The sequence below is a fragment of the Gekko japonicus genome, unplaced genomic scaffold, assembly GCF_001447785.1.
Source record: "Gekko japonicus isolate JY-2015 unplaced genomic scaffold, Gekko_japonicus_V1.1 scaffold47, whole genome shotgun sequence".
NCBI lineage: Eukaryota > Metazoa > Chordata > Lepidosauria > Squamata > Gekkonidae > Gekko > Gekko japonicus.
Window position 1 is genome coordinate 1,760,589 of NW_015165235.1, and position 23,149 is coordinate 1,783,737.

At 42.7% G+C, this 23,149-nt stretch overlaps 1 protein-coding gene across 1 annotated transcript in view; it reads right to left on the bottom strand.

Annotated features, from left to right (window-relative positions):
* Positions 1-3,401: 3,401 nt before the first annotated feature.
* LOC107109247 (neural-cadherin-like) overlaps positions 3,402-23,149 on the bottom strand; it is a 63,969-nt gene continuing 44,221 nt past the window's right edge. The window contains exons 20-34 of the mRNA XM_015409821.1: positions 22,406-22,590; positions 21,772-22,004; positions 20,668-20,945; positions 18,158-18,372; positions 16,786-16,913; positions 14,667-14,794; positions 12,392-12,400; positions 11,304-11,427; positions 11,020-11,200; positions 10,578-10,744; positions 10,045-10,309; positions 9,135-9,315; positions 7,468-7,721; positions 5,959-6,110; positions 3,402-3,803 (exon numbers count right to left, since the gene is read on the bottom strand). Of these exons, the coding sequence (XP_015265307.1) occupies positions 3,402-3,803; positions 5,959-6,110; positions 7,468-7,721; positions 9,135-9,315; positions 10,045-10,309; positions 10,578-10,744; positions 11,020-11,200; positions 11,304-11,427; positions 12,392-12,400; positions 14,667-14,794; positions 16,786-16,913; positions 18,158-18,372; positions 20,668-20,945; positions 21,772-22,004; positions 22,406-22,590 (2,902 nt within the window). The remainder of the gene's footprint in view (positions 3,804-5,958; positions 6,111-7,467; positions 7,722-9,134; positions 9,316-10,044; positions 10,310-10,577; positions 10,745-11,019; positions 11,201-11,303; positions 11,428-12,391; positions 12,401-14,666; positions 14,795-16,785; positions 16,914-18,157; positions 18,373-20,667; positions 20,946-21,771; positions 22,005-22,405; positions 22,591-23,149) is intronic.

A 23,149-nucleotide genomic window follows, 5' to 3' on the forward strand; every position in this document is an offset into this window, starting at 1 on the left:
CTCTCACGTAGGGGCAAATTGCACCACACGGGAGAGGTCATTCCAGCTCTCCCAGCTCTCGTTAGGGGCTCTTTAAAAAGTTATGGCTGCCACCGCTGTCAGCAGCAGCTGCAACGGCTGTGGGGGGGGGGCGTTCCCCTGCCGGGACATATGTCCCGTATCAGGGACCTTGTTGTTGCTGGCTGCACGTTTGTCTAATTTTAACATGGCTGCCAGGTTCCCCCTGGCCATTGGCAAGAGATGGCAAGGTATGGTTGACAGATCCTGCTTGGGAAACTCCTGAGGATTTGGGGGTGGCGCCTGAGGGGGACCTCAGTGGGGTACAATGCCATAGAGTCCACTTTCTAAAGAATCAGTGTCTGAAGATGAGCTATAATTCTGTTGTGTGCTTGGGGGGCTGCGAGCTGCTTTAGAGGCGAAGATGAGGTAGATTTTAATTTTTAAAAAATATGTGATGCTCTGTGGTAGAGCATTTGCTCTACCGAAGTTTCGTCCACAGCTTCTGTATTTTGTATCAGGCAGCAGGGGATGTGGAAGACCTCTCTCTGTAAGACCATACAGACAGAGCTGCTGCCAGTACTGATTTCCTTAAGCTAATGGCCTGACTCAGAAGGCAGCTTCATTTGACAGGTTTGATCTGGTGTCGTCACGCTTCAGCAATGGATTTTAAATGCATGATCACACAGTCAACATCTGCCTCCTGTCCCCAGCTGTTGGTTCCAGGCTCAAAACCCCTTTAACCTGGAGTATTTTGTTACCAGGTCCCAAATTGGTGTTTTCTCAGGTCTCCTGTTTGAAGCCGCATTTCCCCCGTGTGATTGCTCCTCCGGTGTCAAGCCACTTCGGGTTTAAACCCCCTCCCCACTCGAAAGCTGCCCAAGGCTTCCGCTTTTTGCCCACCATTTTTTAATGCATCGGTGGTGTGCGCATAGGCGGAGCTCTGCTACCGTGTTTAGAAAAACCAACATTTAAACGGTCACTTGTTTTAGCGTTTAGATGAGTTTGGAATCTCATGGAGGCCATTTTTGGGTCAAACGTTTAAAGGGAAGTCTTTTGTTGGAGGGGTTGGATTAATTTGCCCTGCTGGTTCTGCACATGCGCCATGGTAATTTCACCCAATTCTATGGATGAGTGCCTATGCACATGTGCAAACTGAGGGGGGGAAACCGCCGACACACGCTCCTGCACATTGGTAGTGTAGACGCCGAGGAGCAACATGACTGCGCAGTGAGGCGGGATAAGGGAAGTAAGTGTGATCGCGATTATCCAGATAAAAAATAATTGCGTCAGAACTGGACCAGTTTAAACCACTCTCAGCACGCCGTCTGAACACACCCTTAGAGTGAAATCTGGCCCCACCAATCTTTGCCATGGATTTAGGGTGGTGCCTGACTAAGGTATTTTATAAAGTTCATTACATCCAAACCCTGTTAGGTCCAGTGGAGTAGGGTCTGGGTCATGACCTAGGTCATTTGGATATTAAGCAAGACCCAGGAGGAAAATGGTGTGGGGGAGGTTATGGTCAGGGCCGGCCCCAGCTTATTTTGCACCCTAGGCGGGGATCCCTTCTGGCGCCCCCTCCCCGTGCGCCCACCAATTTTCACAAATAAATGCATTTTAGGAAGAATGAAAAACACAAATAATCAAGAAACTCCCAGAGTACAGGGCCGGGTGCAGTTTGGCGCCCCTAAGGGCCGGCCCGCTCTAGGCGATCGCCTAGTGAGTGAGCCGGCCCTGGTTATGGTCTCCTACGCAAAGAGCATCCATGCTCGCCTGGACCTTTGCTGAGGAGATGCCAGTCACTGTATGTTGCACCTCCTCATTGTGCTGCCCCAGCAGTCTGTTGGGCAGCTTGGTCAAACAACTGGCCCCAGAATGGTGCACTTTGGGGACACTGGTCCAGTTCTCCTGATAAAGCCTGTTATTTAACTTGAGAAATAAAATATTTTTTATGATCCATGAGGGAGAATATTAGACATTTATACTGGACCTTCTCAATTGATGCGTGGACCAGAGCATCTTTGTTTTCTTGTAACATCACAGGCAGAGTTCTCAAGAGATAAGTGCAGAAAACAGCAGAAATCAAGAGTGTTCTGACAAATGATTCTACACTGGGCAAGGGAAGGAGAACTTCTTCCCCTGGATGGCTTAAACAAGGGCAGCAGTTGCCTTTAAGCCATTTTTCATTTGTTAATCCTAGTTAGCAATGAACTATTTTGAGATCTGGTAGGTGACATTACGGTGAGCTGAAGCAAGCTAAGTTAGTGTTGAAATTGGCAAGAACGTGCATACCACTGTTAGGAGCGGATCCAGTGATTTCGAAAATGAGTTCTGTAGCCACATCCCAGATGGGGGGGGGGGGGAGAATTAGTATACAGATGTCTCATCTTGGCCGTCTGTCACAGTATCTTGTAAACACATTCAGTGTGGGATTACCCGTTGAGTATTTTCCCAATCTCCCACATCTCCTTTCTCCACTGCACACTATGCTTTGCCTTAAGGCAAAAGTTTATTGGTCAGCGCTACCTTTGGTAGGAACTTTGAATTGCCACACCAGTATTTGCTTGGTCCAGACAGTTACTCACCGTTTCAGAAGAATTTGCTAGAAATATATGAGAGAGAAGCAATCTTCCATGATGTTTTGCCAGGCCCAAATGCCCGTGTGTGTCAGGGGACTGAGCTGATCCATCTCTCAGCTAGAAGTAGGTGCAGACTACATGCTTTATGCAGCAGGAAACTTTCACTTTTGTGTTCTGTAGTTTTTCACCTTTTGGTAGGTTGTTTTGCAATATTTGTTCTGTTGTAGAAAGCAAACTGCAGAGGGTACACAGAACAAGGAGGACTAGGTGTGTACAGAGCCCACAGTGGTGGTCAGAGAAACACCAGGATCTCTGTAGAGCCGGTCACTGACAACCCCTGCCAGGGCCACAGTAGAAGCTGAGCCCCCAGCAGCCCAAGATATATTGCCATAGACAAAGTGTTAAATATTTTTAATTGACACTCAGATACAAAAGAGAAACAACTAAAACAAGAATACAGATATATTTTACAGTATCAGCACAGACTGTATAAAACAAATTAAACAATACAAGATGGCTGAAATGTAAACACTTGAATCTATAGATTACTTCAAGCTCTTTCAGAACTACAAAAATACTTTTAAGTTCAACATATTCAGGAAACTATTTTTCCTAACTTTATACATCACATATAAAAACATTGTGTTCAGATCATTTTAAAGGAATGTGAGGTAAATATCACACTATTGTTCCCATATAGCCGGTGCTAATAAATAGGTCAATTGATTAGTGTTGTTAAACAAGATACTAAAATGTTTCTAAAGTGTGTTTTCCTAGAAGGATACATGTCTCAACAATGTACTGAGTCCCCATGTCCACATTTTATAAACATTCATTTGGAAGTTCATAGAGCTCTTTTAGCTTTACAAACTTTGGTCCCCATTCTTTGAGGTAATCAAAATTTAGATCTTCCTCTATGCTGGAGGTGTCTAACGAACTCAGGCTTCCAGCTGAAGAACACGGGCCCTCTAGGCAATAGAAATGCATAGTGTCTGCTGGAAGACTGTGCACATCATTGTCTGCTTCCTGTATTATTTGAGTCACATAATGTTTGAAGTCTGGGACACTGGTAACCAAAGAACTAGATTCTCTTCGGAAAGTGTGATTCATGGGTGGGTTTCTCTGTGGTCCAGAATGTGATTCGAGGAGTGAAGCAGCAGTCCCTGGTGAGAGTTGGGGTATACTTTGTAGAGGTTTCTTTAATTCATCTATTTTATAAGCATTCTGGAAAAATGCAAACAAAAAAATTAAAGGAAAAAAATTACTAATACTAATGTAGCACTTTCCATTTGCAAAATGCTTAATAGTCTTTGTCGGGTAGGGTCCAAAGAACTACAAGAGGAACTCTGCTTACGGGACAAGGATTTCCTGCTACCCCCTTCTTACTGCAGCCTGCTAGGCCCCCTGAAAAGCCATTCTGGGGTTGGCTGACCTTCCGGAATATTATAGGCCGTGGCACAGGCACTGCGGCTAGAAAGGGGGAGGGGAATACATAAGGATCAGGACTCCTTTGTTGCCCAAGGGTGTCTTCTTCTCATGGATGCCAGTGGCTGAATCCAACCCACTGTGTTTGCCTCCCAAGCCTGTTATGAAAGCAGGTCACAACAGAACTAGCTCTTATTTTACAGTTGGGCTTAAGGCAGTGAAAGATGGTGACCTGTTTTGAGTCTATGGGCATTTGGATTTGCCAAGTCCAACTCTCCAGCCCTCGATCAACACTCATTCTCAAAAAAATCACAGCACAGTTTTAGAAATGTGTACTTGGAAGTAAATCCCACTGGGCTCAGTGGGGCTTAGGCCCAGGTGAATGTGTGCAGGATCGCAGCTGTAGTCAACGAGATAGCATGTTGTGCATATTACCTTTCCCCCACCTGCCAACATGCACTATCTCAGGGCATCATGGACACTTCTTATATAACTATCAACCCAGAGCTTTCCCCCCCCCCTGCTTAAAGTGTACAGATTGATCAGCAGATATAAACTGTGAGAGTCACGATAGGAAAACTGTTCATACCTCATATAATAATAGTATACATATTTGTGCTACTCAAAGATCAAACTAGAGATTTTATTATATATGAAAAAGCATTAGGAGATCTCAGCTGTCAGGAACTGGCTGGCAAAACTCCAGCCCTGGTAAAAGGACTTAGGGCTGATTCTGGAAAACAAGGATGGGGGGGAAACGGTTGCATGCACAGGGCTGATTTATTAATTGATGTTTACTGATGATAGGTTCAGGAATGCTTTCTACTCCAAAGTTGCTTAAACCTCTGGATAGAGTTATCTCCTCCTTCAGATATGGTGGTGGTCAAAAGTGCTGTCAAGTCGCAGCAAGCTTATAGCAGCCTCATATGGTTTTCAATGCAACAGACGAACAGAGATGCTTTGACACTGCTTGCCTTTGAGAAGCAGTCCTGGACTTCCAAGGTGGTCTTCCATCCATGTAGTAACCAGGGTTGACCTTGCTTAGCTTTCAAAATCTGATTGGGCCTGGGCTATCCAGGTAAGGGCCCTTCAGATGTATCAACCAATTAAAACTTTGAGTACTCCAGAGCCTGATCCTGCCTTTGGGCAGTGTATCCTCAGGAAAGGCTCCCTTGAGCCCCTTATCCCAGAAGTAGTATTTTGTGGCAAACTGAGAATTCTCTCATACTGCCTGTGACCTTCCTGGATGCTCCAAGCATAGTAAGAATGACACCACTGGTGGGGTGGTAGGACCACTGCTAGTCTTGGCACCCTGGCAGATGTCTACCTCACTATGTCAGGCTTGGAATGCTCAAAGGGAATCAACAATGAAAAACATGCAATATGAGGGACGTCTGTAGGAACACAGCTGGTACAAAACCTGGGGTAAAAGTTTTACCGTAAAACATTTGTTTCAGGAGGGTATGTGACAGAAACAGGTCAAAAATCAAAGGAAAACTGGACCTTATTTCAGGGAATACCACAACCATTTTTGGTTTTTTAATTCTTCTCCACCTCCCCACCCTCAGCTTTAGTTGTTCAGGCCAGTTAAACTCACTGCCCATGCTTGGCCATGTGATCATGTGTGGAGACACACCAGAGCTTCGTAAGCTTTCTGTTCTGTTGAAATAAGGGTCCAAGGATTCCCTTGACAGGCTGCAATGCATACTTAGGTACACTGCAGAGAGAATGGGAGCGGAGAGTTTCACATGCATTACCACCAGTGGGGTGGGGGAACTAGCTACTGGCAATCATTTCAGTTTTCCAGATTTTCTCCAGGCAAGAGTTCACAAACTTTTTCTTAATGCCTTCAGAAGGTCCTTAATTTTTACATCTCTGCTGCACATTTGAATCTGGACTATGTTGTGTTTTAAGATGCCACAGTGATGCCATACCAGGTCATGCAAAACCATACCAGGTCATGCTCCCCTCCTCCCTCACTATAATGGAAGACGTTTTCTCTAACATCTTCCCAACTTTCATGTTCCTCAGGAATGTAGTAAATTCCTCCTTTCCGAAAACTTGATCTCCCCCATTGACTCCAAACGGTATAAGAGACTAATAAACCTAGGGGGGAAAGACATATTTGTTACATGGGGGCCTTTACCTGCACAGTATACTAATTTAATTTCCATAATATGAAAACAACCTAATAAAAACAAGAAGCAATTTAATGTTTATGTTTCTAGGCAAGAAATGCAGTGGTTAATTTAAGGGTACAGTAAACAAAGGTACACTCTTCAGGAAGGTTATGAATTATCTCTATCTTATATTCAAGCTTCATTAAAAGGGTATTTTACTTACCTACAGGATCCACTAGGACATTTAAATAGAAGGCATTTTGGCCAGTCTCTGGCCTTTCACCAATCCTGAGTAAATAAGACACCCAAAGTAAGTAAAACACTGTTTTAATGAAGATTAAAGCGGTAATATAATTATTTGAGCCATTATGTTTTTGAGACACGTACAATGTTTCTGGGGAGGTGGTTAATGTTATTTCAAAACAATCAGTCAAGTTCATTTTTGCATTGCATGATTCAAAGTTAATCTAATGAGACAATCCTATAGATTCAAGTGGTGTTTTCTCAGTGCCAGGCTATGGTGTATAAACCTGTGGATCTCTACCTGACACACCAGACAGAAGAAGCCCTAAGCATACATATGGCTCTGAATCACAGCTTTAATGTCTTATAAAAAAGACACTTAACGTAATCAGAAATGGCATTAAAGAAATAGTAAACAAAGAAAGAGAAAAGGGACACCAGTGGATACAGAAGAGTGAACTGCGAGCAGTCTGTGTGTATCCTGCCATGCAGACATCATTAGTTTGTGCAGATTCTGTACTGAAATCATGAGTAATATTCTAAGTTAGGAGGGCACCTTCCATCTAATGGAGGGAGGATGATGAGCAGGGAATCCATTAGCTGTCAATTATAATTTAGCTCCTGGCCATCCCGATCTAGGCATATGACTTATCTGCTGTTAAAGCTAAAAGCTGCTTGGATGCAGCAGCTGCTAGCCACTGTGAATTCTTTGGAAGAAGAGTGTGGAATACATGTAATGAATAGAGCAAGGAAGGGAGTTCTGTGACTGCTACATAAGCACAAAGAGCTTCTTCTTCCTTTGTTACTGGCCAAAATGGCCATATAGGTATTGAAGTATGGCTGGGGGGACAGCAGAAATATAGCAAGCCATACAGAAGAAAAGTTTGCATTCTAGTATGTGGGCCAATCTCTGTCAAAAACCCACAAACACACCTAAAGAGTGAGAAAGGAGGGCAACAAAAAAGAGGGAGAAACAGAGCCAGGTCTCCATAAAATATCTGCACTAGTTGTTAAAAATGACTTCTATTATTCAAATGTTGTTAGTTCAACAGGATCACAGTCTGGATTAAGGTAACGTGAGAAGGGCCAAATCCTCCTACCTAGAAAGACAAGCAGGCACATGCTGATGGCCAAGATAGAACCAGAACTGAGTCCCACTGGTCTTCCTGCTTTCACAGGGCTGATTTCACACCATTTTCCTTTATATCCTTCAGGGCACTGGCAGACATATTTGTCTCGGGATTGTGCTACGCAGGTACCTCCATTTCTACAATTCCAGTGTCCACAAGGTGATGATGTGCACTGTTTAAGGCCTGTAAGACTGTCTGTCACTTCCACTTTGCCAGCCGGACACCTGAATGGAGAAACCATTTTAAATGTTTTAAATAAGAAGGATTTAAAATCCCACCTCAGAGCAGAGAGGAGAGGTGGGTTTTTGGAACCCACATCCTCAGTAGTAGTAGGAATATGCAAAAACTCTAGCAAAACTAAGAGGCTGACGATCCTAATTAGGGCTCTGCTGCTGTCGGTCTATATGGCCACACTCCTGGAGAGATTTGCCAGATATACTGCCTCCAGTGGATGTGCAAAGGTCTAAAGGGACCTAAACCAACTGGTGCAGTGTCATCCTGGAGACTGTGTGATGCCCAAAAGGTGGTGCAATTTCATTTTGCCCTCCAGACCCACAATTTCCTCTGATCTGGAAACCAGCTGCGATATTATTCTGGATGCCCTTTGTGTTCGTGTGTGTCACAGAATCTAGAGCAGCTGCAAGAAATGTTTTGGGAATAGAGGATATCCACAAGGCTAGCTAGATCTAGAGATGCAAACCTCTCACCACCCACTTACTGGTGCACAGGAAATTCAGTACAGCAGGCAGCAGAAGTGTTTCCTTCCTACACAATGGTCAGGAAAGGGAGATTAATAATACAATGCTGTATGAAGCATGAGGCTTCTGCAGGGAAGTAAGAAATCTTGTTTGTTCACAAGGCACTGCTCGAGATGGCTCTAGTTAGGCCTGATTCAGATGCAGGCATGCAATTAACAGTCCCTAGGCATCTAGAGAGCAATTATGTGAATCCAAAAAAGCATCTTACCTCCAGAATAAACAGGTCACAGTAAGGAGCCCCTTCTAACAAGAAGCTCTTGAACAATTCAACTTCTCATATTTAAAGTATTTTAACATCATTTCCTAACAATAGCTAACTGTCCAACTTGATGAGTGCACGTTCTTAGCTAACTCATCATCTTTTACCTTCTAACAGCATGTAAACATATCTATCCTTGTCTTCTTAAAATACAAAAACCTGTTAGTTTATTCTTGCTATTTTTTATCTTAACAAAGTCTATTTAAAAATAGTGATTATAAGTTTCTCATAATCATTTGGTTTTCAACTAGCACATCCATCTTTGAATCATACCTTCACTTCTGTGAAGTAGGGCACTCCTGCTATTCTCAGATGCTCTCTGCTCTTGAGCTTCAACAAATAATATCTACTGACAATGGGTCAGATGTGTTCTACTCTTCACAAAGCTACATAATTGTATAAGTACTTTGTTTCTTGCCCCTCTCCAAGGTTATTCTATTCTGGGTCTCCAAACTCCCTTTTTTGGCATCTTTAGCATCTCTAGCTGAGAGGCCTGGCTGCCTTTGTTTTTGTGCATGTTTTATGATTTTTGATCAAGTCTAGCAACTGTTCCCCTATATTTCTGGCTATATTCTTACAAAAGTATATGTTTGAAAAGGATAAACAACAAGAGGTCATACCTGCACTCATACTTCCTCCACAGGTCTACACAGTGGAAAGGACTGTTGCATGGCTGATTGCTGCAAGAGCTAGAATGGCAGCCAACAGTGACACTGTGTTGCTCCACAATGAAACTGGATCCCGTGCTTTTACCATCTGCCAGAAGAGGCTGGCTGTTCAGTCGAACATCCCGCATACATCCTGCAAGGAGACAGCCAAAGGGAACGTGATTGAAGAATTATTTACCCTCTTATCACGGGAGCAGAGGGTCTCCAGCTCTGCCTCCAGTCATGTCATGTGTGGCCCAACAGCCACCATGCTGGGGTCACATCATAGCCAACATTATTGCTCCGCATGACTGCAAGCAGACCCATGACATCATTCTAATGCAACAGCACAACTTGGGAACTGCGATGAAGGGAAGAACCATCCTTGCCTGATATGACATTATGCAAAGCTGTTCCGTGACACAAGATGAGAATGTGTTAGAGCAGCAATGAGAACCAATGCCCAGGGTTCCCCTACTGCTAAACAGATGGCATCACCAATGCAACACTAGATACCTAATCATTGTAAGTAATTTGTTTCAACTGCTTTTGATAGACAAGCATGGATATAGATAAAATTTTGCATCTGTTAAGGTTCAGTGCGCTGCATCTCCCATGACAGATCGCAGATAGCACAGATGGAAAGGAACCACCTAAGATCTTGGGAAACTGTTGCCAGTCAGAATAGACAGCGCTGGGCAAGATGGATCAATGGACTGGCTTAGCAGACGGCAGCTTCTCATAGCAAAAGTGGGATAGAATAGCTCCATTTACTTCTTTCAGTGCCAACTGGGCACTATTGGAACAATATACAACCATACACATGATGTTATTAGCTTGCTGCTTTTCAACTTTTCCCTTCGCTTTCAATCACATCACATACCTTGGAAATCACTTTCTGAATGGTTAGCAAGACGGTTTCCCAGCACAATGCTTGTCAGATCCATGTCCAATTGTCTGTTTTGTCCCAGAATGAAGGATGTCTCATGATCCCCTCCACCATCATTAATCCGCAACAAAAATTCATTGTGATACTTTTCTAGAGTTAGTACAACCCAGTGGCCATTATCTATGCGTACACTGCTTAGCTGAAGCATATGACCCTCATCTTCCAAACTGAAGCTCACACTGAAATGTCCACCAATTACCTGTATAAACACAGGATTATGAATTGTTATACACTTTTTATAAGATGTACAATACACATTTGTTATTTAAAATCAAAATGTTTCATAAGAGCAAACTGTTGTTGGTTACATGGCTGAAAAAGCTCTCCTCAGGTCCCATGTTTAAAGATGAAAGTTGTTATTGAGAAGGTATGTGGTTTCTCATTCAACTAGTTTTTTAAAAAGTCTATTTTTAATCAACAAACTATGAGATTTCATCCTAGTGGATAACAGTGGATGAATTGCTTACCTCCATTCTAATGTAGCCATTTCCATCAGCAGAGGTCATACTGAGAAGGGTGCAGGAGAACATTCTTGTGCGCACCATAAGTTGGGCTTGTATTTTGTAAGCACTGAGCATGTTTTTCAGTTCATAATGAATCCAACTATCCCTTCCAAAGGTCCATTCCGGAAGAACTAAATATGAAAGAACACATGAAATCTATGGTCTAATACAAATGAATTTTTCCCCTCTCTCTCCATAAGTGCTCACAGTGTGTTCAAATGTTCTTTCCCCCCCACACACACACACGTATTACTATGCAGAGGGTTTGTTGAACTGATACTTGTCAGAATCCAGACTGCTGGGCAAGAGGCTTGGCAAAACAATTATTGAGTCTTGCTAGCCATGACCAAAGCTTCGTCATAGCCAGATGACATCATTATTCTTTGTACCGATAGATTTAATTTACCTTTGTCACATCTTGGTCCAATGTAGCCAATGTTACACTCACAGGTAACAGAGTTCCAGTCACCCAAGCATTTGCCATGGATATCACAGGAGGGAACTCCAAGTGTCTGGCACAATCCATCAGTCAGTGCGCAACCTGGTGCACTGTTTAAGGATTCTGCGGGATGTTCTAAATCGTACACCTATGAAAAGAAGAGACAGGCCAGAAGTATTAGGAGAAAAAGCGGCAGCTACATTTGGCAGCTGGAAAGGGGAGCAGAGGACATAACTTCACAGTGATTTTACCTGGCTGTCGATGATGACATTTCGTATGCAGCCAGTAAACCCTCTGAAGTGCTTTTGTGAAGCATGGTACGGCAGGGCTTTCTTAACACCACCCAGCTGAAGAGGTTGGTGAACACTGAGAAATCTAAGAACAGTAAGACAGAAACAAACAAACAAAAAAAAACATGCAAATCTCAGTGAACGTTTTGTTACCTGGAATTCCAGTCTTGCGTTGTTGAATTATAAGTAGAATCTTCTGTCATGTAATGTGATAATTCTTCTGATGGTTAACTTACAATAAAATAAACAAGATCTACCACTCAGTGATGCAGTTCACACTGCCCAATTATCAAGCTATAAGAGTTCTGGCTTCTACCCCTTCCTGGGAAATTTCCTCTTCTCTGCGTAAGAGGCTGCTTCTACATGGAGGTTTGAATCCAGGCTGGCATCTAAACTGAAGCAAGTTTTTTTTTAAGCATCCAGATGATGCTCTCTCTTAATCATCCACATTCTGGGGTTTTCCCTTCTGATGTGATCTTTCCTAAACATGGTTTGATATAATTTTTGAAAGATCGCAGCACTTTTGCACACGGTATAGTCAAGAATGTGTGCATTGTTTAAGATCCTGCCCACTCTGATGCCATTTTCCTTGCCTCATAAGCTTGGCATGGCCACTATTCCCCACCACCATCATCAGAGGGCTTTTCTTTTAGAATCGGCCACTGCTAGATCACTATAGTGCTACAGAATTATAACAATGTGTTGCAATGCTCTAGTTCGTCCTCTAAATTCCCAGCTCTTTGTTTTTAAAAAGAGCCTCTAGTCAAACATGCGGCCCGAGGGCTGGATCAGGCCCTTGGAGGGCTGAAATCCGACCCACAAGGCTGAAATCCGACCCACAAGGCCCTGGCTGTTTCCTGCTTCCTTTTCCAGTTCTGCGGCTGCTGCCACATCACAGCTTGCTTTACCAGACTGTCTCAATAGTCTGATTGAGAGAGTCTGGTAAGGAACTGGCTGAGGCTCCTTCCCCTCCTCCTCCCAGGGGGAGGGAGGGAACCGGCCAGGGTACCTCTATCTTACAGGAGACAAAGGGAAGCCGTTCCTTCCACTGGCTGAGGCTCCTCCCTGAAGGGAGGGAGAGAACGAGGGAATGAGGGAGAGCTTGCTTTGCTGGGCTGCCTCAGTTGCATGGGAGAAATATCAGGCACCTTTAAGACCAACAAAGTGTTGTTCAAGGTATGAGCTTTTGTGTGCCTTGCTACAGTATATGTGTATTTTGTTGCGCTCCTTATGCTGTGTGTGTGTGTGTTTTGTTGGGCTTCTTATGCCAGGGCTTTCCTGGGTGCAACTGGGTTCTCTCCCTTTTGTCACTGTATTCATGCCCTCATGATCCAGTCATGATCCAGTCTTTCTCAGTAAGAAAGCAATGTGAATTATTTTAGAGGAAGAATAACAACAAGCCAGTGAGGTGGATTAGGCTGAGTGTGTGTGTGTTTTGTTGGGCTTCTTATGCCAGGGCTTTCCTGGGTGCAACTGGGTTCTCTCCCTTTTGTCACTGTATTCATGCCCTCATGATCCAGTCATGATCCAGTCTTTCTCAGTAAGAAAGCAATGTGAATTATTTTAGAGGAAGAATAACAACAAGCCAGTGAGGTGGATTAGGCTGAGTGTGTGTGTGTCCAGACCAAGTTCACTCAGCACATTTTCTTTGGAGGAAGTTGTAGTTATTTCTCTGGGGAAGAAGTTTTGTAGACAAACACATAGCCCTCAGTCTGTGTCAGGATGCCTTCTCATGTTCTTGATCAGCACATGAAGCAACGTATGTACAAAAGTTTGCAGTGCCCAGCCATTTCATGTTTTCCCGTGTCCTAGGCTCAGAACACTGACCATGAGATTTGTGCAATGAATGTCAATAAATCAAAAGTAGGTTTGCAGCTTACAGATACACACCTGAACAGCATACTCAAGATTGCTACAACACAGACATTTTGGTGCAATAATTCAGAGCAAGAGGTGTCAGTTATCAGAGACTGTTAAATAGACAAAATATTGCAAAAGTGCTAATGTTTTAAGCATGTTTTATTTAAAGAGTAAAAAAAATTAATTGTGTTTGTCTGTGTCCTTTATAATCTCTGTTACCTGGCATTACATTTTATGACACACATGGCCTGGCCCGACAAGGTCTCATTTATGTCAGATCTGGCCGTCACGACAAATGAGTTTGACACCCCTGCTCTAGTCCTTTTTGTTACAGAGATATAAGGGACAGAGATCTACTTTAAAATAAATAAAAACTGGGAATTCAGAGGAAGTAGCAGATCATGGCAATACACTGTTATGTTATTGTGCGATAGCAATCTAGCAAACACTGATTTTTTTTAAAAAAAAGCCCTCTAGTGGTACAGGGTGGAATAAGGGATCTTCTGCATTCACAGCAGGAACAAGAAATATATGGAGAATACATGTCATACATTTGATCCAGTATAATCACACTTTGCTTCTAAATCAAAGAACAAAAACCAAGATTACGTGACCACACCAGAGCTTCTTACTTGTCTAGCTTCACCTTCCATAAACTCAGAAAACTGTTTACTGCCATCTGATTTCAAACAATGCGAACTGCCATGTTTCTTCTTCTTAGCCAGCTGCAAAAAGCAGTATCTCAGCGAGTGTGTATTAGAGGAACATTGACACTGGAGGCCCTCCCTCACTACGTCCAATTTTGCTATCTTTACTCAGCTCCCAAGTCCTAGTTTCTTGCAGCCATTTTAGTCAGGCTAGCTTCATGCTCAGTAGTAGATAAAATGAAATATCTTCTTTCTGACGACAATGAGCATATTATTATGCACTGGGTACTAAGAAAAGCCATGTGAATTTTTTTGCTCAGCATTGAATCTGCTGCAACTTATGTTTTACAATCACTTGCTATTTTATTGTGCTTTTACTCTTGTTTTATTTATAACAAAACAACAGCCCAAACAGTGATACTGGAACGGCCTTTGACCCTGTACAATAATTTCTTACCTATCATAAACCAAGATTACTCGCCAAGCTGCATAACATCTGGAATGAGCCATGGTTACAATTAAAGGCTCTCTAATTTTTTTATGTAATTTTTCAAAATACACAATTCATTGAAAGAAAACCAAGAAAGTAAGAAGACAATACCAGTCATTCATCACTCATAAAAAACATATAGAGATAACTTCTCTCATGTCTCTCTTTAATGTCTTGTTTGTCATTCCCTCTTCTCTTCCTACACCAAATCTAACATGTTTAAAATAAGATTTAAAAAAGTTTACCCTTAACTTACAGCCCCGTCAACTAAAACTTTACTTGGTTAATCAAGTTGTATCAGTAGAAGGCTGCAGTTCCAATTTTTACCTCTCATTTCCTGGAGTTTCAGAAGAAACTTTACAGACAGATTGGTCCACCTTTGACACTTCCTCCAGCTTACCATCATTATTCATAACTGAAACATTCAGACAGTGGTCCAAGATAAGTTGTACGTTCTAAAGTGGAACAAGCATGTATTATTATTATTTTAATTATCTTTACATAAAAAAGCAGTATTTACAGTGATTACATTTGCAGCATTAATATTTTTAATTATAATAGAGTACACTACTTCCCAGCCTCAGCTGAACACAAAATCATTGCAATGGAATCTCGACCATGCTGAAAGGAAGGCCATAGACAGCCTCAGAAACAATCCAGATATTATAGTTAAAGAGGCAGACAAAGGTGGAGCCATTGTCATCATGAATAGATCAGACTACATCCAGGAGGCTCAAAGACAGCTCTCAAATACTGCTATTTACAAACAACTGTACTCCTATCTCACACAGGAATACAAAAAAGAACTAAACAAGATTTTAAAAGAATTACCCCTGCACATTCAGGAAAAAATCCTTTCAGACACACCACAGGAACCTCAACCAGGTACCTTTTACCTTCTACCCAAAATACACAAACCCGGCAACCCAGGATGCCCTGTTGTTTCAGGCATAGGCACCATCACAGTGAGGGTATCTTGGATACATGAACTCTAAGACTCTATGCCATCAACACTCATAGTTATGTGGATGACACCACAGATTTTCTGAGGAAAATACAGTCTTTGAACAACCTTCCAGAGAATAATATTTTAGTCACCATGGATGTGGAATTTCTGTACACCAACATCCCATACAAAGATGGATTACAAGCCATAAGGAACATGATTTCTGACAACACCACAGCTGACTTTGCCACCAAACTCTGCCATTTTATTCTTACCCATAACCATTTCAAATTCAGTGACAACTTGTTCCTTCAGATCAATGGTACAGCCACATTGCCCCACACTTGTGCCAACATCCTTATGGCTGACTTGGAGCAGTGCTTCCTAAACTGCTACCCACTCACATCTATACCTGTGATACACTGATGATATCTTTCTTGTTTGGACACATGGTAAAGAAGCCCTGGAATATCAGGCATTCAATGACTTTCACCTCACTATCAACCTGACAGTGAACCAATCTATGCAAGAAATATATTTTCTGGACACTATTGTAAAAATACACAATGGATGCATAGACACCACTTTATATGACAGATAATGACAGTTCTCTTTCACAAATACTTGGGGGGCAAATCTTTTCTTGCCCACAGACAGCCCCCCAATCTTAAATAACTTCTCACCTACAATAATACAACATCTAATTTGAACATGGACACTGGTATGAGAACTTGCAATAAACCCAGATGCCAACTTTGCTGCCACATACACCCAGATAACACAATTACTGGACCTAACAACATTAACTACACCATCTCAGGCTCATTTACTTGCATCCTCTAACATTGTATATGCCATTAAATGCCAACAATGCCCTTCAGTTCTCTACATAGCGCAAACAGGTCAAACCTTATCCCAAAGGATAAATGGACACAAATCTGACATCAAGAACCACAAAATGTAGAACACTTCAGCTTCCCAGGACACTCAGTGTGGGACCTCAAAGTAGCTGTTTTATTTGCAAAAGAATTTCAGAATCAGACTAGAATGGGAGATTGCTGAGTTACAAATTATTACAACACTCAGGATGATGGAACCCCCAGGGCTTAACAGAGATACCCGTTTCTTATCTCACTACACATGCTAATATCATTCAGTTCCCACATCTGTTTGTAAACTATTATGTTTTATGCTAATCTGCTACTATTCACAGGTTTTACCAACTGTCTTAATCCAGTCATAGTTCTAGTTGGCCCCTCCTGGCAACATCCTCCACTGATCTTAACCCCTACACCACGCTGGTGGTAAATGCCCTTCCAGCATTGCCACATCTCAAATAATGTTGAAGTTATACACCGACTTGCTTTTGCAATAAAGTGCTTTATGTATAGCAAAGAGTAACTTGCAAAGTTTTCCACAGACAAAAATCACGTGGATAGACAGCTAGATGCTAACTATCAACAGCTAAGAGAAATTTGGGGGTTTATGTTTCATACTTGCCTTTCCATCATTTATTATTTTAATGTTATGCCAACGACGATCAGCTACGTTGACCTCCTTCGACAGCTGCAGGAACAGCGCCCCTGAGCCATGATTTATAGTTAGTGATGGAACACCTTCTGAGAGCTCTACTTAAAACAAAACAGAAAGACACATGATCTTCCTTGACTGAAAGCCATTCTAAAGCTGTTTTGGGGGGGGGGGGGGGGGGCTCGATAACTTTTTGCTTGTGTGCTAGCTGCATGTTAACAGCTGCCATCACCTTCATACATTTTCTGAACATCCAATATCTATAAAGGATCACTTTTGGCAGAGGAAAGCACATAATATTGAGCAAAATGGCACAACCGAAAATGCTCTTTTGGGTTTGTGTGCACCCAGTGAAAACTGGATGTGAAATTCCGTAGAGTTTACAAAGCTGCTTGCAAAGCCTTGCATGAGAGTGTAAGTACATGTGCACGCATGGGCACTGCTTACTGGGGTGGGGGGCACTCAAAAGTCCTGCTAGGTGCAGTAAGTCGTACTCTGAATTGTGGATGCTGCATCTTGTCTGTTTCCTTTCCACTGAAGAATTATCTGTGTTTTCTTCAAAATAAAATTAGAGATGTGAAAGACTGGGGAGAAACCCAGAAAAATTGAGGAGAAACACGTTTTCTTCCGCCCCCCCCCCCCCGCACTTTAAAAGTTTTTTTCTGATGAAGTACTGGGGGGGAAAGATCTCTGGTTAAATATTTTTTCTTTTTAGAATGAGTAAAATGCTTTTAAAGACAAGGTTTTACTCACTTGAAATACACAGCATCCACAGTTTTGCGTAACAGCAGCAGCATCAGATTATTCCTAAGTACACTGTAATCAGATGCATATTTTCCAGGATGTTTATTGTTGAAGTGTAAATAGTTTTGGCAAGAATTATTCCACTATAATGAGTCTGATAATAAAGCATTTAGTGTTTTCTGTGTTCTAACTGGTAACTTGACAGCCAGGTATGCTGGTAGTCCTATCTACTGTGACTATATGCCAGGGTGGGGCCATGACTCTGCAGTAGAACATCTGTTCAGCATGCAGAAAGTCTCAGGTTCAATCCCTGGCATCTCCAGTTAAAAGAACTCAGCCTGAGACCCTGGAGAGCTGTTGCCATCTGATACTGACCATGATAGTCCAGTGGACTGATTCAGTATAAGGCAGCTTGCTCATATAAGAAACTGTTTATCTTCTTTATGCACACACCCTCCCCTTTTCTTTTCATGGCCTCAAAAAATGTCTACACATTTTACCTCACTAGGCACAAGCAAACATTTAGTATTAAAACATTCTTGGAAATAAATGGGTTGGTTGCATACACATACTGGAAAAGGGAGCAAAAGTATTTAACCTAGTGCAATAAAGTCCTCCGCTTCCCCAGGCTTCACATGTGCTACCGGCCCATCGTAAAGCAGCAGGCCATCAGCCACTTCGGTAATGAAATCCACAGAGATACGGCTCTCAAAGCAAGGCTTGAGGGGTGGGAACCAGGCATACCCATGTCCTCTGAAGGTGTGCTGTGTCTGCTGGCACTCAGGCCCATGGAAAGCCACAGGGCACCTGCAGCTGTAGAAATAAATTTAAGCATTACCTCCCTCAGTCTCTTGCACCACTGTCAAATCTCTGCAACAGGAAACTGTCTTAGTCCTTCAGTGCAAGGTCAGGCTGCCCAGTATTATCTCTACATCTTAACCATTTCTCATTTCACAAGGCAGTACTTGATAACCATAAGTGAGATCAGCATTCCAAACACTGCAGAACTTTTACGCAATAAATATTCAAACTAAAGGGGAAGGGATTTCAGAGTAGCTACTAAACTTCATGTTTTAACCACCAATCAGCAAAGGGATGTGGTGGTGAAAAGTTACAGCAAAGTATCAACTGGTGGCAGTGAGCATGATTAAGGAATACAGACATCACTTTAGATTCAGGTGGGTAACTGTGTGGGTCTGAAGCAACAGAACAAAGTTTGAGTCCAGTGGCACCTTTAAGATCAACAACGGCGCAAAGAGTACGGCAGCCGGCAAAAAAGGGGTTGATCGCCAACTGGATTGGTTGTTTAATTCGTGCATTGTAATAATTTTATCATGTTGATTGTATTTTATCTGTTTTAATGCTGTAAATCACCCAGAGCCCGCTTGTGGGGATGGGCGATTCAGAAATCTAAAATAAATTAATAATGATGATGATGATGATCATCATCATCATCATTATTATTAGCTTTCATGTGCATGCACACTTCTTCTCATGAAAGCTTATACCCAGAATTAAACTTCATTGGTTTTAAAGGTGCCACTGAACTAAAAGATACCACTTTACATAGTCCTATGTTGCCATCTAGCTTTCTGGAAGAATATGACAACCTTCAGGGCCACTTCACATGGGCTGATTTTGCACTAGAGCTGCCTCGATGTTGCGGCCGTTTGCCCGATACTATTGGTCAATTTCACACCTGAAATTGCCCAATTTCCTCTGCAGTTTCGTGATCCTCAAAAAACAGGATCACGAAACTGCGGGGGAAATCGGGCGAAGCCGCGAGTCAAAATGCAGTCCCGCAGCTTCGGGTGTGAAATTGACCAATAGTATCGGAGCAAACGGCGGCACAACATCGAGGCAGCTCTAGTGCGAAATCAGCCATGGTGTATTTTTTTAGCATGTACATGCAGTGCATACACTAAAGCTGCAGTTTAAGAAAGACATATACTTGGCTTTGAAAGTCGTGAAAAGGGATGGTGACTGGATAGAGCTCCCTGCTGCATGTACATGTCCTTCAAATCATGCATCTGTCTCCTGTATTGTATGAGGTGGCACAGTAGCCATTGGCCACCTGTCAATATCTCTTAATGCATTCATGCAGAGGCACACTGGCCATTATGGCTACTCAGACCTTTCCTGGGGCCAGAACAGTGGTGAGAACGGTGGTACCCAGCTGAGCTGCACACAGGGATGGGTGGATGCCTGCAGGAAAGGAGGCTCTTTCTCCCTTCCCTCCTTTTCGGTGATAGGGATGAAGGGTGTTTTTTTCCTCCCAGACCACCCCGAATTCGAAGATATTGCGGGAAGAAGGCTGGATTCATTCTTGTGGATACATCCAGTGTTAAAAGAGCAGTTTGCAGCTAATGATGCACTCTTACAAAAATATGCACCAGTTAATGCCTATGTAGTGTGGCTAATATTGTTCGCTCAGCCATGAACTCACTGAATAGTACAACGGCAAGCCACCGTTTCTCATCCTTACAATATGGACAATAAGAATACCAGCTGTTGTAGATTTTCCGGGTTGTATAGCCATGGCCTTGGCATTGTAGGACCTGACGTTTTGCCAGTAGCTGTGACTGGCATCCTCAGAGGTATATCACAGAAAGATGGAGTACTCTCTGTGTCAAGGTGAGAAGAAAAAGGGTAAGCAGGTAATTTGTATCTACTCAGAAAGGTGGGGTAGAGCTGAGTAGATATAAATTAGCCCTACCCCACCTTTCTGAGTAGATATAAATTACCTGCCTACCATTTTTCTTCTCACCTTGACACAGAGAGTACTCCATCTTTCTGTATTATACCTCTGAGGATGCCAGTCACAGCTGCTGGCAAAATGTCAGGTCCTACAATGCCAAGACCACGGCCATACAACCTGGAAAATCTACAACAGCTAATGAACTCCGGCCATAAAAGCCTTCGACAACAATAAGAATACTAATCAACCCTACAATTATCTTCCGTAAAAATTACTGAGATCGTGAACATGAGCCACTTTGAACACTCTAAGATGTTATATAGGTACTAACAAATTATTACAACCACTTCTACCTTTCTTTGACCTTCGGTTTAGGAAACATTTGAACCCTCATGACCTAATTTACTAACCTGTAACCCTGGTCTGTGTCCATGCAGGTACCACCATTAAAACACGGATTTATCCGGTAGGAGGAACAGGAACGGTGCTTCTTCTCCCGAGCTTCACAAGTACACTGGAAGCTGTTTGTCACCGTCACAGAGGTGAGCAAAACACTTCCAGAAGAAGTGACTGTGGGACGAGGACTGAATTCATTCCTCCTGATACATCCAGTGCTACCAGAGCAGTTTGCAGCCAAACACTCATCTATGCCTACTTGGCTGATGCTGATATTCAAGACGGTCTCCAGCTGTGGGCAAGACGTCATTTCAGTCTCTGCTATTTAATATACATTTTACGTAAGCTAAATAGTCAAGACATCTGGGCCAGCAACATCAGACTTAAGTCTATGGGTGTACAAATGATCATACAAGCCCCTTTGTCTAGAGTTGTCTCTGAACTTGACAACTAGAGTTGTCTCTGAACTTGAATGCATGCAGTCCTAAGAGAAACCATCATTTAATTTCAAGCAGTAGTCTCTATGGGGATACACATTAAGTGCATGTTAACAACCCCCCCGGTGCCATTTTTAATAAACAAAGCAGCACTGGGAAGGGAGAAGATTTTGCATAGAGAAGCAGTATACAAAAGGGGTGTTTAATCATTTTCCCATCTGCTATTTCCAAACTATGACAATATTCCCAAGCCGCTTTTGCTGTCCTCCCAGGGAGGATCAAACCATGGTAAAAATGCATTTAGACCACTGCAGGGGGGACAACATCTAATGAGAACAGGCAGGGAAGAGATTCAGCAAACACTACGTCTTCCCACTAGAGTCATGTCCCTAAAACAGTTTTCTTAAAATAAAAATTTTAAAAATAAACAGAATGGAAAGTTGGCTTTGGAGCTCTGTGCATTTGTGTGCATGATTTTTTAAAGTATGAATGAACTGCTGGATGGGTGTTTGCCTGTTTAATATCAGGCACCAGGGAAACATGACAGGTCCTTTGGGGACATTGCCTCTTATGGTAGAAGTCCCAGGTCCTTTGGGGACATTGCCTCTTATGAACTATGGCCTGGTAGAAGTTGTTGGTACTTTTGAAAGGGGGGAAAAAAGGGAAGGAAAAAATGTATACCCGTGCTTTGGCTGCAGCAACATTGCCATTGAGTTTTTCTGCTTTGTAGTAGGATGATCCATGAACTGCAAACCACACATCTACTCCTCGCGTTTCGTCTGGGCTGTTCATGACACTGAAGAGGTGGACATTTTCAAGCTGGGCAGATATGACTTCTGAAAAAATCTTCTTCATTTGGTTGTACATACTTTCACTCTCAGATGACTGATATACAAAATCTTCTGCAGTGATACCTATAAAATACACACACACACACATATATATACTATAAATCGGGGCTCTTTTTTGTAGCAGGAACTCCTTTGCATATTAGGCGACACACCCCTAATGTAGCCTATCCTCCAAGAGCTTACAGTAGCCCCTGTAAGAAGAGCTCTGTATACCCCACTCTTCACTACCCGAAGGAGTCTCAGAGCAGCTTACAATCAGCTCCCCTTCCTCTCCCCACAACAGACAGCTTGTGAGGTAGGTGGGGCCGAGAGAGCTCTAGGAGAACTGTGACTGGCCCAAGGTCACCCAGCTGGCTTCATGTGGAGGAGGGGGGAATCAAACCCGGTTCTCCCGATTAGAGTCTGCTGTTCTTAACCACTGCACCGTGGCATTGTTCATGATGTTAATGAACTTGGTCTTTTACCTCTGACCCGGAGAGACCCTGCATTTCGAGCAGCTTCTTCTTTGATTTCCTTCACAACCACCTTTACAGTAGAGACCACATCAGGCCAGACACCATCTGTCACTTTCACTCTTATGTTATATGTTCCTGGGGGGGTTCCTTTTTTTATAGTGAGTAAGCCGGAGTTATCCTTGAGGACAAAATACCTAGGAAAAAACAACACATCTTCCGCTTTCAAAATTCATGTTACAATTCAATCAGATTTGGGGCTAAGACGTGCAAAGCTTTCTGTTGCACCTTCACACACCACATGTTGCATGTGTGCTAACTGCTATTTAGTGCTATGCTGACCCACTGACTTTGATTGGCATTTGCCACTGATTGTTCAGTCCTTATCAGAATAAACCCCACCTCTGTATGTTTGCCTTTATGTCTGCAAGACAGCAACCAGCCAAAGCTTCCCAATCTCAGCAGGATACATATTCTAAACAGTACTCTGCTTGGCACTTTATCATGTTGGCACTGCCTTGGTTTGATTCATTCATACGCCGCAAGAAAACAGCCACAGATACAACTCTAGTCTTCTTCCATTTACTAGTACTTCTCAATCCAGCTTTCTTGAAATTGATGTAAGTTACCCAGTAGAAATCTGATATACCCATCTTACAGTTGCAGTCATTTAAGAATAAGGTGAGTTCCAAGCTTTTATTTTGACCACCAGGTCTATCAGGAAACAAGGATATCGGGGGGGGGGGGGGGGCAAAC